The sequence below is a fragment of the Myxocyprinus asiaticus genome, chromosome 10 (assembly GCF_019703515.2).
Source record: "Myxocyprinus asiaticus isolate MX2 ecotype Aquarium Trade chromosome 10, UBuf_Myxa_2, whole genome shotgun sequence".
NCBI classification, from domain to species: Eukaryota; Metazoa; Chordata; class Actinopteri; order Cypriniformes; family Catostomidae; genus Myxocyprinus; species Myxocyprinus asiaticus.
In genome coordinates, this window is record NC_059353.1 from 46,357,231 (window position 1) to 46,371,460 (window position 14,230).

A 14,230-nucleotide genomic window follows, 5' to 3' on the forward strand; every position below is an offset into this window, starting at 1 on the left:
TGAAGTGAAAATCAGCCCTCCTTTCCTGTTTAAATGTGCAGGTTGTAAGATTCAGAAAACCTTGTTATTAATGACACCTGTGGCCATTAAGTGAACTGCAGCCAGCTACCTGTTGCTCGTGCTCGCGCTCGTGCACACACTCCATAGGGACGCGAGCGAGCATCGGCCAAAACAATGACGTAACGTACAAAGAGACTGAACGTGATTCACCGGCATCATGCTGACAGATGAGGTAGCATAATTAAAATTACATAGTTATGATTGTTTTACTACAAACTTTGAGACTGTATATTATATTTGACTCGCCAGTGCTGGAACAGGGCTAAAACAGAGTGTGGCTATAGGTCTGACTATGCAAGTGTGTAGTTTGAAGTTATCACTTTTCTTTGCATGATACATTGACTGCATTTATACGATAGCCTATGTCGGCGTTAGCTAGCTAGCCAGCTTCATCAATAGCTGTTAGTTAAATTTGGTGGATGATGACAGTAGCTGTTTATAAAATAGACTGTACATTATAAATATGTTGACACAATTCAGTATTGATGTGATTCCATCACAACTGTCATTTTGATATATCGATGTGCTATTGTTTTATAATAATAGATTGTATATATTTTCTGTATAACCAGGTTACGTTACACTAATGAATGGGTCTTTTTGCATTATCTTGAACATTGTCTAGCATTCATTTCATGTGTTATTGTAGTTTACCTTGCTGAATAATTACAGATTAAAATTGATTATGGCAGTTACTGCATATATATATATATATATATATATATATATATATATATATATATGTGTGTGTGTGTGTGTGTGTGTGTGTGTGTGTGTGTGTATATTTATATACATATATATATATATGTATATATAGGGGCAGGAGCAAGGCCCTTGACCCTATCTGCTCCAGGGGCACTGTATCATGGCTGACCCTGCACTCTGACCCCAGCTTAGCTGGGATATGTGAAAAAAAGAATTTCACTGTATATGTGCAAATGTATAATGTGTGATAAATAAATATAATTATTGATTAATTATTATAATTATGGCAAGATCAAGTTAGCTAAAATTGCACAGATCAATCCTTACGGCACTATATTTCACATGCTTTGCAGTTATGTAAACTTACCTGTCCAATAAGAAGAATGCCAATTCAGGGTCGGTTTTGATCCCCAAAACTGAACGAAGTTCCCTCCAGCAATCAAATGCCCTGCCGATGTTCACTCTAGTTTTCGCTCAACCATGATCACGTTCCCGCTTAGCCAGATGGGATTCAGTAGAAAAAACAATTTTGTTTTGTTTTTTTGGCTTACTCTGAGTTTGTGTAGGAGTCAATGTTGTGCTGGGAGCCAGACGTTTGCTGGATTCCATTTCTAAGATAACGTTACCTAATGTTGCAGTTTGTTGTCGCTGTTGAATAGCAGAAGAGAAGTTATTACTGTCTGAGGCAAGGCTCTCGGGAGCACGCATAAACGTCACATCCTTTGGATTTTCCTGGCAAAAGCGACCCGCTCCCTTCGCATGAAAATCAGTCTACAAGCTTTAATAGGCAACCTAGGAAGTCCGGGAAGGGCTCATTTTTTAAGTTGTGTTACAAGCCGCTCACTCATTGGCAAAAAAAAGGTGAATATTACATGAAAATTGTTATATACTGCACCTTTAATTAATCAATCGCACGATCATGCAGAACATCTCAAGTTTTTAAATCCATAAGGATCTCTTTCTCAATGGTGATAACAGCCGACTCGTCAGCATCTCACGCTCTTCGCTTTCAAATTACGTACATCACTTAAAGCGTGACTGCATCACTCAAGGTCAGCTAGAAGGCCTGGACTACATATCCTAAAGATCACACCCACCAAGAACAAATAAATCAATCTGATTGGCTGATGAATCTGAAAATCTGACTTTAGTTGCTCATTCATTTGCATTGTTGAGGGATTCTGCAGAAATACTGAAGGCCTGACGGGGTGGAGCTCAAACTCACACGCTGCTTCGAATAAGGAGCATGGTTTTGGGCATGCGATTTGTGAAACAGCTGTCACACTTTGCTTGTAAGCATTGAGGAATCAATTCTGATTGGATAAAAGTTTTGTTTTTACTATTCGTTTGTGGATGAATTAGGAGTAGAAAGTGATTGAAAATACATAGGCAAAAAGATCAATGAGAATGAAAGGATGAAAAAAATATTTATTTATAAGGCATGTTACGCCAGCAGAGAAGGCTTTGTTGGCCCTGAGAAATCACCACAGTGAGATGCTAAGTCATAATTTTAAAAATATTAAATTATAATTATGAGATTTTTGATGACTTTATTTTTATTCTCTTAATTAGCATCTCATCATTTTGACTTTTTATCTCAAAATCTTAACTTTTTAATCTCATAATTATGATTTAGTATCTCATATTTTATCTTTTTTATCTCATAATTATGACTTTTATCGCAAAATTATAACTTTTTACATACAAAACATAATTTTGACTGTATTTCAACATTACTTTTTAATCTTATAATTTTGAACTTTTTAACAAATTTTTATGAATTAGCATCTCATAATTTTGACTTTTATCTCATTATTCTGACTTTTTATCTCAAAATTATGACTTCGTATAATTTATGTATTAATTTACATAAAATGTACCAAAGCACAATTTAGTTTTCTATGTGGCGGAAATGGGCTTCCATATTATACGTACTGCATACTGCTTTTATTCCAGTAGTATGTTTCATTGTTGTCACAAATGACCTTGTTTAATTCACCAAGTGTTGTCCATTTATGTTTTTATATTCTCAACTGTGAAGCACTTTGAGCTACATTTTATGTATGAAAGGTGCTATACAAATACAATTAATTATTATTATTATTATTATTAAATCTTATTATTATTATTATTATTTATATTATTAAATAAATGTGGTTATTTTGCATTTTTATTCAATTTTGTCTAAAAATTGATTTTGTCTGATCAAATCATGAGTCAAGAAAGGGATATGTTGAAAACTCTGATATTGCTTCAGGTTCATATGTAACGCTGGAAATGAAAGGTCAAGACAAATGCATTGCAATGTGGCATACCACATTCTGCGTAGCAGGCTCTGTATACAATTTGACAAATACAGTAGGTCATTTGGCTATGCATACAGAAAATGTACATATTGTGTGCAGTATATGATCTATGCACTGCTGAAATAGTAAGATTAGTATAGAAGTATACTAGTCTACACATAACTTTTCCAGTCATTTGTGATTACTAGATAAGGAGTTTTAGAAATAATCTTTTATCAAGAATGCACACAAAAAAAAAAAAAATTAACAAAAAATAAAAAACAAAGAAAATAAAAAATATATATATCAGAATTTTATCTGAGTTTTATTCATGTTTTATCTGGAAAGCATCACATCCTAATGAACATCTGCTAAGCATCTTAAAGATCAGATTTACAAACATTCTAAATCATAAATCATTCAGTGTCTGTTTCAGTTCAAACTGAAAAAAAATATTACCATTGAAGTAATTTCATTTTAATTCGCATCGCGGTGACTCGCCACTGTCTGGCTGCTCTAGCACCAGCCTTCTACCAAAAGGGTGTTATGCTGGGTCAAGTTTTCAGAAGGAAAGTGCTGACCACAAATGCATCCAACACAGGTTGGGGCATGGTGTGTAATGGATGCCCAACTTTCGACACCTGGACAGGTGCCAAACGGCCGTGACATGTCAACTGCTTAGAGCTACTGACTGTCTTACTAGCTCTGAGAGCTTTTCATTCCGATATTGTGAACCACCACTGTGATGAGGAGGAAGGCGTGGCTGGACCGTGAGGGTGCACGGCCAGCGCTGAATTAGCTGATCAGTGGGAGATTGAGATAAAGGGGGGCTGGAGACGCCAGTTCGAGAGAGAGAGAGAGACGCACATGGCCGCGCTGCATGTGTCTGTCTTAGTTTATGTTTGTTTTATGTTGAGTTGAGTACGTTGCCCGTCCTTTAACTGTTACAGTGGTGCCGAAATCTGGGTGCACTGTCGTGGAGTCCTCGCTGCTGTTATCTGCCAGAGGAGCAGCCGCGGCCATATGCCTGGGGACGGAGGGGTCGCTGCCGGCCACCGAGAGCTGGAGAAACTTCTGCCATCTGCCGAGAAGGACAGGAGCAGTTCCGTCTGTCAGGGGTCGGAGGGCTCGCTGCCATCCGCCGGGAGAGCAGCGAGCTGTCATCCGCCAGAGGGCGGTGGAACGGTTGAGGACCGGGCGACTGCATGTCCGGGGTCCGGCGAGCAAGTTTTTCTCTCTCTCTCCTCTCTCACTCTCTCTGTGTGTCTCCCGCTCGCCCTTTCGCTCTCCCCATGCCTCCCCTTGTCTCTCCCCCAGGCTCCCAGGAGACGGAGAGGACCACTGGCTGATGGAAAGTCCTGAAGGGCAGCGTCTCCCCTCCAGAGATGGGGGGGGGTGTGGGAGTAGATCAGTCCGGTGGTGCCCCGGCCTGAATCGGGCGGAGGAGGAGTGTGATGAAGAGGAGGGTGAGGGTGCACGGCCGGTGCTGAATCAGCTGATCAGTGGGAGAGTGAGATAAAGGGGGCCAAACACGCCAGTTCGAGAGAGAGAGAGAGAGAGAGAGAGAGACGCATGCAACCGCACTGCATGTGTGTGTGTTGGTTTATTTTTATGTTGAGTTTTACATAAAACTTTATGTTGACTGTTCAGCCGGTTCCCGCCTCCTCCTTGCCCATCCTTTAACTGTTACAACCACATTCTGATTCGTTCAGACAACACAACAGTAGTGGCGTATATATGTCGCCATGACGCGCTAGCACAACGGACATGCCAGAATTGGCTTGGTTAGTTATGAACAACATATTACAAGCTAGAGCGCTATCCACGAGATGCCTTTATGCACTGAAATGGAATGTGTTCACTAACTGGTGCTTTGCACAAGGCAAAGACCCAGTGAACTGCCCCATACCTGAAATTCATACATTTCATAAGAGCAAATGGATGCAGGGCTCACTCCATCTATGCTCAAAGTTTATGTGGTGTACACACATACATCATGTGCACAAGCTAGTTCAGACTGTCTGACCAAATTTTTGTGTGCTATGGAGGATGCACGAAAGGAATGTCCATCTCCAAGCAAAGACTTTCTCACTGGATAGTTAATACAGTCACCCTGGCTTAAAAGTCACAGGGTGCAAATTGCCCAATTGGTCTTAAAGTACACTCAACTAGAGGAATGGCCTCTTCATGGGTATGAATGAACAGTGTGTCCTTACAAGACATATGTTTGCAGCAGGATGGTCTTCTCAAAACACATTCGCAAGGTTTTACAACCTAGTAAATACATACTTATACCCCTCTTTTAAAGTACGGGATCCCTATCACTTTACACAACCGTCTGCATTCGGACCATTATGCTCCCAAAGTTACAGGCACTTCATTATAAATAAACTTCTGTGAAGGGGTTAATCCATAATATATGACCATAGTTCATATATATATTCTGAGTGTTCCCCTCCTGGTTGATCATGAGGGTCATTCACTTGCGGCATACTCATGTCGGTCCCGTGGGACTGCGGCATCATCTTTCCTCTCTGGAAGGTTATGTCGTGTAGTGCAGCATGATCTGACTCTGTTCCCCATATGCGTCAACTTAGTGATGCAATGTCAAGTGTACTGAGTCATAAGGGAACATCTCTGTTATGTACGTAACCTTGGATCCCTGAGATGAGGGGAACGAGACATTGCGTAAGCTGGCCACACTACTAGACTCAGAGTTATTTGAGGTGCAAGAAATGCACTCTGTCCCTCAGTCAGAAAATTCGGAGGAATGGTGTTTGCTTTAATAACGGACAGCTTTGCGTCTAAAAGGGCGGAGCTCAAACACCAGAGCCAATATTAGAATGGGCGTTATTGTAGAGAGGTTTCAACTAGGTCGTGTAGAAGGACAATTCCACGTGCGTCAGTTTAGTGCCGCAATGTCCCGTTCCCCACGTCTCAGGGAACCGAGGTAACGTACATAACCGAGATGTTTTACTATACAAATACCATAGTTTAACAATGGTTTTACTAGAGTAATATTGTAGACTGTAGTAACCATAGTGTTTGGCAGAAATCATTTCTAGATAATTTTCTATAATAATATTGTAGTAACCATGACTGTTATAGGCTAACCATGTTTTGTTTTTGTCTTTTGGTGGAAACCAATGTTTTACTATAGTAATATGTAACGATGCTGGCACTGACGATGACGAAGTGTAGAGAACCCAAGTGCAGTTTATTTACAAACGTGATAACCAATAACCCTAACTACAAAAGTGAAACTTAAAACATAAACATGAACTTGACTATGGCTTGACATGAATGTGGCTTGACTTAAACATCTACAATCACATTCACATTCAATACTTGACAAAGATACAATGGAAAACATGAGGCTTAAATACAAGACATGGGAGAACATAAACCAATGAAAAAACAGAACTCTAACAAGATAATTAAACAATAAACCAATGACACATGAACATGGAGGGAAAACATGATATCACATGACAAGGGATCACATGACATGAAAAAGGATCTAAACTTTTCAAAATAAAATACATGAATCAACAAAATACACATGACATAACATTGTAGTAACTATGAAATTAAGTCAAGTAACCATGTTTGTTTTGGTGGAAACCATGGTTTTAATACAGTATACGGTATCCATATAGTAATAACCATGGTTTTACTATAGATTAACCATGGTAATTCTTGTGGTTACTGGTTTTACAACAAATATCATGGTATTTGTACTAAAACCATAACCACAAAATTATGATTTTTATTACCATCGTTTTCATTTTCCTGTATTATTGCCTTGGTTTTCCTACGAATCTCAAGGTTGGAATATAGTTAATATAGTAAAACCATGTTAAATTTATTGGGAGGTAACACAAAACTTATTGCGAGGGAAAGCAAAACCTATTGTCCTCTAAAGGGCTCTGTGCTACAAAGATAGTTGCCCATGATATTTCACCATAACACTCCAAGGTGCACAATTCAGTAATAGAGACAGATAAATGCAACAATAATTTTCATATACAATAAATTTCATATGTAGTGGGCTAAAGCACATAACTGGTAATCAGAATGTTGCTGGTTCGATCCCCACAGCCATCACCATTGTGTGCTTGAGCAAGGCACTTAACTCCAGGTTGCTCCGGGGGGATTGTCCCTGTAATAAGTGCACTGTAAGTCACTTTGGATAAAAGCGTCTGCCAAATGCATAAATGTAAATGTATCATCTTGATCTAAGATGTTTTTCTAAAATTCCTTAACCGTATAGAAACAAACGAGAGACCTGTTGACACAAAAGATAGAGAATAAAGCTATAAAATAAAGTGGGTAAGATTTGATTTTGGGAAAATTTGATGAGATTGAAATCGCTGATTTGATTGCAGATTTTGTTATGTTGGGAAATCTGAGCAGAGTTTCAGACATTCAGGAGAGATTATTATGTGATATTTACTGGGGTCAGTTTTTATTCTCTGGAGAAAAATCTGAAAAGCAGGAGACTTAGGCAAAAGTTTTGCTTTCTATTGATGTCTAGGAGAAACAATTGAAGAGATGTCATTTGTGATTTTTGTTTCCTATATGTCTACATGTAAATATTCCAGATTTTAGGCTTACCGTTAATATGAATGCTGAACTTACTGTATTAACATTTCTCCTCTTGCATTCCTTAGCATCATATTCTTTGAAGAGGAGACATGCTCCTTCCTGTCCAGAATACAACAGAATGGTGACAAGATCAGATTCACTTTGATTTATTTTTCGCAAAGGCGTCTCACTTAAATGTCTCACAGTGAGAAAGATTACCTTGATGGCTATTAAGTAAATCTAAATACAAGCTGAACACTTTAGAATAACTTTCATTAATAAACCATTAACAAGAAGGCTATTACACTCAAATACTATATGTTCATATAACTATTTAAGATTGAGAGGGATCTAACGTAAAAGTTAAGAATTGCACATTAACAGCATTCCACACACAGTCCAATATTGTATTGCTATTGTAATTCATTAAAAAATAAATTTACACAATAGTCATGTAAAATATACACATACATAATAAATATGAAAGAATACACTGAAGTGAGGAATATGTTAAAAATAAGTTACTTCTAATTGTCACCTACATTTAAAAATAGCTATGAAATATTTCTTATGTGAAAAACAATGTTTAGGACAAACCCAGTAAGACTGAGTTGCTAAATTTCCTTTTGGTGAAATGATTGTGATGTTGCGGTTGGTGATGATGAGTGGTCTCTCATCTTTTCACATGTGAAAAATCTTTCCTCCGATGTTGACACTTCACTTCCATATTACGCACATTAAGTTTTACATGAAGTTTGGTTCTTTGATCAAAAAATTAATTTAATATGCAACATCAGATTCAAGATTCTAAAAATTAAATATAAAATATTTATATTCTATTATAGATAGATAGCTAGAGAGACAAACAGACAGTAAGACAAGACAGACAAGATAGATAGATAGACAGACAGAAAGATAGACAGACAGACAGTCAGACAGACAGACAGACAGATAGACAGACAGACAGACAGACAGACAGATAGATAGACAGACAGACAGACAAGATAGATAGATAGACAGACAGACTGACAGTTAGACAGATAGATAGATAGATAGATAGACAGACAAGATAGATAGATAGACAGACAGACAGAGAGACAGACAGACAGATAGATAGATAGTTAGACAGACAGATAGACAGATGTTTGTGTCCTACATTGAACATGAGTGTGTATCTTGTGACGATTGCTTCAAATTTCCTCAGAAATCATTTCTGTGATCTGCTTTCTTTCAGCCGCATAAAAGCAACATCACTCAACATCCTCAAACTTCTGCATCCCTTCAAGTCTTGAACACATTAACATGAATATCAATCAGTTTCCTCCGAAAGGGAAACATGTTATCTAAGACTATTCCAGATATGTTCTGAATACGTTGAGCATGGTTTTGAGATTTAACAAGATAAACTAGAGCATCTTAGTTCAGATGGTACCCTCTGAGTAACATTTAGGACTTGGGCAAACAGGATATATCAACATCCCTTTACAGGGTATAAAGAAGCCTTCAGTGTACAACTCGAACATTTATATCCTGTGGTTTCTCATATATGCAATTACCAAGACGTTGCAATGACTGGTAAGTCCAAATCTTTCTGAATGATTTTTGAACAATGTCCTTGAGCCTTTTTTTTTTTTTTTTTCATTTCTTTTATCATTATCAAGATTTTAAGTTAATATATATATATATATACAAGTATAAGGGAAAGTATATTTTAGGTGCTGTGACAAGTCACAATTCTTTTTAACTTTTTCATCATTTTTAATCACATTCTTGCCTTCACAAGTTTGTTTAAATAAATGGTTTTGTGGTGTGACAAATTAATTTATAAAAGCACAAATATTCCATGTAGTCTCCAATTAAAATGAAGTCATAAATACTGCATGCATGGGACTAATAATTATAAAAGAATTAGTGACATGCTGTTTAAAATAGTTTTGGAGTATAGCTCGTCAAACCACAGGACATGCCAACTTTGGCATAATAATATTTCTAGATATTAAAAAGTATCACATCTATTGTGAATTTCATTCCCTTTTTTGTTGTGCAATAGATAGATAGATAGATAGATAGATAGATAGATTAGATCCACCTTAGGCTGGTTGGCGGGTGGTTCAGCAAGGTACCCCTTACCTGTGGTCAAATTAATGTAACACATAGCCTCTTATGGTTTATTGCTTCAAAGAGGATGAGTGTAACTTTTCTGTTAAAAACTTTCTCCTATCACTGGCTCTGTAGCACTATCAAAACATTGCTCTGTTTGTTTGAGGGGCCCGATACAACAACATTGCCTTAAAGGGATAGTTCACCCCAAAATGAAAATTCTCTCATCATTTACTCACCCTCATGCCATGCCAGATGTGTATGACTTTCTTCTCCTGAACACAAAGATATTTAGAAGAATATCTCAGCTCTGTAGGTCCTTTCAATGCAAGAGAATGGTGGCCTAAACTTCGAAGCTCCAAAGCAATAAATGTAATCCACACGACTCCAGTGGTTAAATCCATGTCTTCGGAAGTGATATGATAGGTGTGGGTGAGAAACAGATCATTTTTATATATTTATTTTAACTATAAATCTCCTGGAAATTTTTAGAAAAAAGGACACTTGCCCACACCTATCATATTGCTTTTAAAGACATAGATTTAACCACTGGAGTCGTATGGATTACTTTAATGATGCATTTATGTGCTTTTTGGTGCTTCAAAGATCTAGCCACCATTCACTTGCATTGTGAATGTAAATTATGAGTAAATTATTATAAAATTGTAATTATGGGGTGAACTATTCCTTTAATGTTCTTTACCAAAATGACACACTTTAACTTAAATTATTTCTATTTGTTGTTCACTAACAGATCCAAACAGCTCTTACCTCCTGGAGAACTTCAGTGAATTCTACTATGAAGAATTCAACTACACTGACCTCCAAACCCCCACTGACTTTAATGTGGATGAAAAAACGCTACTCTGTCATCCCGTCACCATAGCAGATGCAATCCACATTTCATTTTGTGTCTTTTATATTATCATGTTTCTGATGGCCATACCAGGGAACCTGATTGTCGGCTACGTCATTGGTTCAAACAGACGCGCACTCTCTGCTTCGGATGTCTACTTAGTCAACCTAATGCTGGCCGACACTCTACTGGCCCTAATCTTGCCCTTTTCTGCAGTCTCCGTGCTGCACGGTTGGGTGTTCGGTGATGTCGCATGCAAACTGGTTTCCCTGGTAAAAGAAGTGAACTTTTACACCAGCATCCTATTCCTGGCGTGCATTAGTGTGGATCGCTATATGGTTATCGTCCGAGCTTTGGAAGCTCAAAAGGCCGAACGAAGTCTGTACAGCAGGGTTGCGTGTGGAGTCGTGTGGGTTTTGGGATGTTTCCTATCCTTACCATCACTCTACAACGAGGCTTTTTATTCCAAAATGGCCAGTCAGACTGTTTGTAAGGAACGCTTCAAAGCAGATAGCGCCGATGAGTGGCGACTGGCCACGCGTATTTTGAGGCACCTCCTTGGCTTTGTGCTACCCCTAGTGGTCATGTTGATCTGCTACAGCATAACAATAGCACGGCTGTTGCGTACAGGCGGTTTCCAGAAACAGAGAGCCATGAAAGTGATTGTAGCTGTGGTTGTGGCTTTCCTTCTATGCTGGACCCCTTTCCATGTTGTGACAATTGTTGACACCCTGCTGAGGGTCAAAGCAATTAAATTCAGCTGTTACACTCGAACATCTGTGGATGTTGCCATGTTTGCTACTGAAAACCTAGGCCTCCTACACTGCTGTGTGAACCCTATGCTGTACGCTTTCGTGGGCGAGAAGTTCCGAAGAAGGTTTCTGCAATTGCTCCATAGGAGAGGGCTTCTGGAGCGTTTCTCGGTCTCCAGATCTAGCAGGTCTTCTTCTTTGACCTCAGAAGTCACGTCCAGCTTTCTGTAAGCTACCGCCACAAAACACTCTGCTGAAAGACCAGTATTAATGTCCAGTGTTGGACCAGAAATGCTCGTTGACCAACACAAATGCTGGTTTTTAACAGGGAATGGACTTCAATAAATGTGAACTGCAACCAATGGAAACAAAACCTGTTGTAACTGTCATGCTGTGCCTCCCTCTGTTGGTCAAAAATAGTCTAACTTTTCACTAAGAAGAGTGAGAAGTAGGCCTACACTTGCATGTAAAATTGCTTGGCTGAGGTTCTAAAAGACAAATGTTTTAATTAGTGGTGCTTGCTAAGGCAGGCTAAGGGCATGCATGATACTGCAAATCGTGTTGTTTGTCGAGGAGAGGAGAGATATGCTATTACTTTTATTATTGCCTGGTAAACAATAAACATGCAATTAAATTTAAAGCACTTTGATGCACAAACCATTCGTCAAGGCAACTGGTGGTCAGTATGCAAGGTATTTCTTATAGATATTTTGAAACTTTAGAGACATTTTAAAAATGTGAGTGACAATAAGCCAAAAAGTAAAGTTGGTGAGGAGCCCATAATATCTGTTTAGAATATTTTACCGAGGTTTTACATATATATATATATATATATATGGAAGGGTTACTTTTGAAATGTTTTCCACTACAGATTACAGAATACATGCTGTAAAATGTAATTTGTAATGTATTTCATTAGATTACTCGAGGTCAGTAACGTAATCTAAATACTTTGGATTACTTCTTCAGCACTGATAGATTTTTTCACTTGTTTTGACTATAAAAACTCTGCCAGTACAGTAAGACAAAATATACATGTTAAAAATACATTCTCTGAAAAACCTAAATATCTTATGCAGTGTTGTTTCTAAAACAAGATCAATCAAATTGATCTTGTTTTAAGGATTTTTAGATATTTTTACAGGAAAACAATACAAAAATTATTATCAAGAATATGATTTTTGCCCTAATATCAAAGGTCTTACTAGAAAAAAAGAAATTATGATCCAATGTGAATTTTCTTGATAAAAAAATATGATCGTGTCTGGTAACATGTGCATGTAAAATGGCTAGAAATAGCATTTTAGCTTAGCGTAAAGCTGACAATTTACACAAGGTTTATTTCTATTTCTTCTGCTCCAAACTTACTTCAAACTTACTTCTCTGTCTGCTCGCATGAAAGTAAAACATCATAAGAAAGTGTTTCACCGCTGTTCAAATGCACTTTGGATCGCATCATTTATATGTATAAATGTTTTGCATCTGAAAGGACTAAATATTAAATGCAACAAATGACAATAAAATGCAAAGTAATCTCTTCAGTAATCAAAATACTTTTTGAATGTAACTGTATTCTAATTACCAATGATTTAAATTGTAATTGTAGTGGAATATAGTTACTTATATTTTGTATTTTAAATACGTAATCCTGTTACATGTATTCAGTTACTCCCCAACCCTGTATATATATATATATATTATATACATCTTTTAGAACATTTTACAGAGGTTATATATACTGATATATATATATATATATATATATATATATATATATATATATACACTGGTCAAAAGTTTTGAAACACATTCTTTATTATAATTATTATTTATTTTTATTTTTTTTCACATTTTAGAATAATATTAAAGTCATCAAAACTATGGAATAACATAAATGGAACTATGGGAATTATGTTGTGACTAAACAAAATCCAAAATAAATCAAAACTGTGTTATATTTTAGCATCTTCAAAGTAGTCACCCTTTGCCTAGAATTTGCAGACATGTACTCTTGACATTTTCTCAACCAACTTCTTGAGGTATCACCCTGGGATGCTTTTTAAACAGTATTGAAGGAGTTCCCATCTATGTTGGGCACTTATTGGCTGATTTTCTTTATATTTGGTCCAAGTCATCAATTTCAAAAACTTTTTTTTTTATTATTAAATTTTAGTTTTATAACGAAATAAATTAATATGGTGGCACAATTATATTAACAAAACTAATTTCAAACATTTAAGCATACACCTTCAGATCAAAAGATTTTTAAGATCATGAGAAACATTTCAGTCAAGTGTTTCAAAACTTTTGACCGGTAGTGTGTGTATATATATATATATATGAGTAAATATATCTGTTTAGAATATTTTACAGAGGTTATATGTACTGATATATATATATATAATATTGATTAACCAAAAAAAAAAAAAAATATCTTCAACTCGCCGCTTGTTTATTTAAAAATCACGGTTACTGCAAATCACTTACAATGGAAGTGAATGGGGCCAGTCCATAAACAATTAAAATACAGTACACAATGTTTCAAAAGTACAGTCACAAGAGGTAAAAATGTTATATATGTTAACATGATTTTAATGTGATAAAATCGCTTACAGGGTGTACAGGCATTGAGTCATCATGGCACCACATTTGTAATATTTGATAACTTTAAACTTAAGTAGTTTTATAAGGTTAGTAGTTTAGTAAGCAATTTTATCACACTAAAATTATGTTAAAGGAATATTCTTTAACAACAGAGTTTACTGGACTTTGTATGATGTTCATTAAATGAAAACTTCTTATGGCATTATTTTTGATGAAATCCTCACTATGCAAAAATTTTCACAAGTGCCTAAAACTTTTCAGTCGACAGCAATTATACAATA

General features: G+C 36.7%; 1 protein-coding gene across 2 annotated transcripts in view; it reads left to right on the forward strand.

Moving 5' to 3' along the window:
- The first annotated feature begins 9,102 nt into the window (after nucleotides 1-9,102).
- LOC127447628 (C-X-C chemokine receptor type 1-like) overlaps nucleotides 9,103-14,230 on the forward strand; it is a 154,227-nt gene continuing 149,099 nt past the window's right edge. Inside the window, exons 1-2 of one of the 2 annotated variants that reach the window (XR_007898400.1) lie at nucleotides 9,103-9,212; nucleotides 10,492-12,681. Coding sequence is in view for 1 of the 2 variants with exons in the window: in XM_051709568.1 (XP_051565528.1) it covers nucleotides 9,206-9,212; nucleotides 10,492-11,576 (1,092 nt within the window). In the remaining variant the exon portion in view is untranslated. Of the gene's footprint in view, nucleotides 9,213-10,491; nucleotides 12,897-14,230 lie in introns of those variants that run through there. The other variant, XM_051709568.1, reaches the window with a different exon arrangement.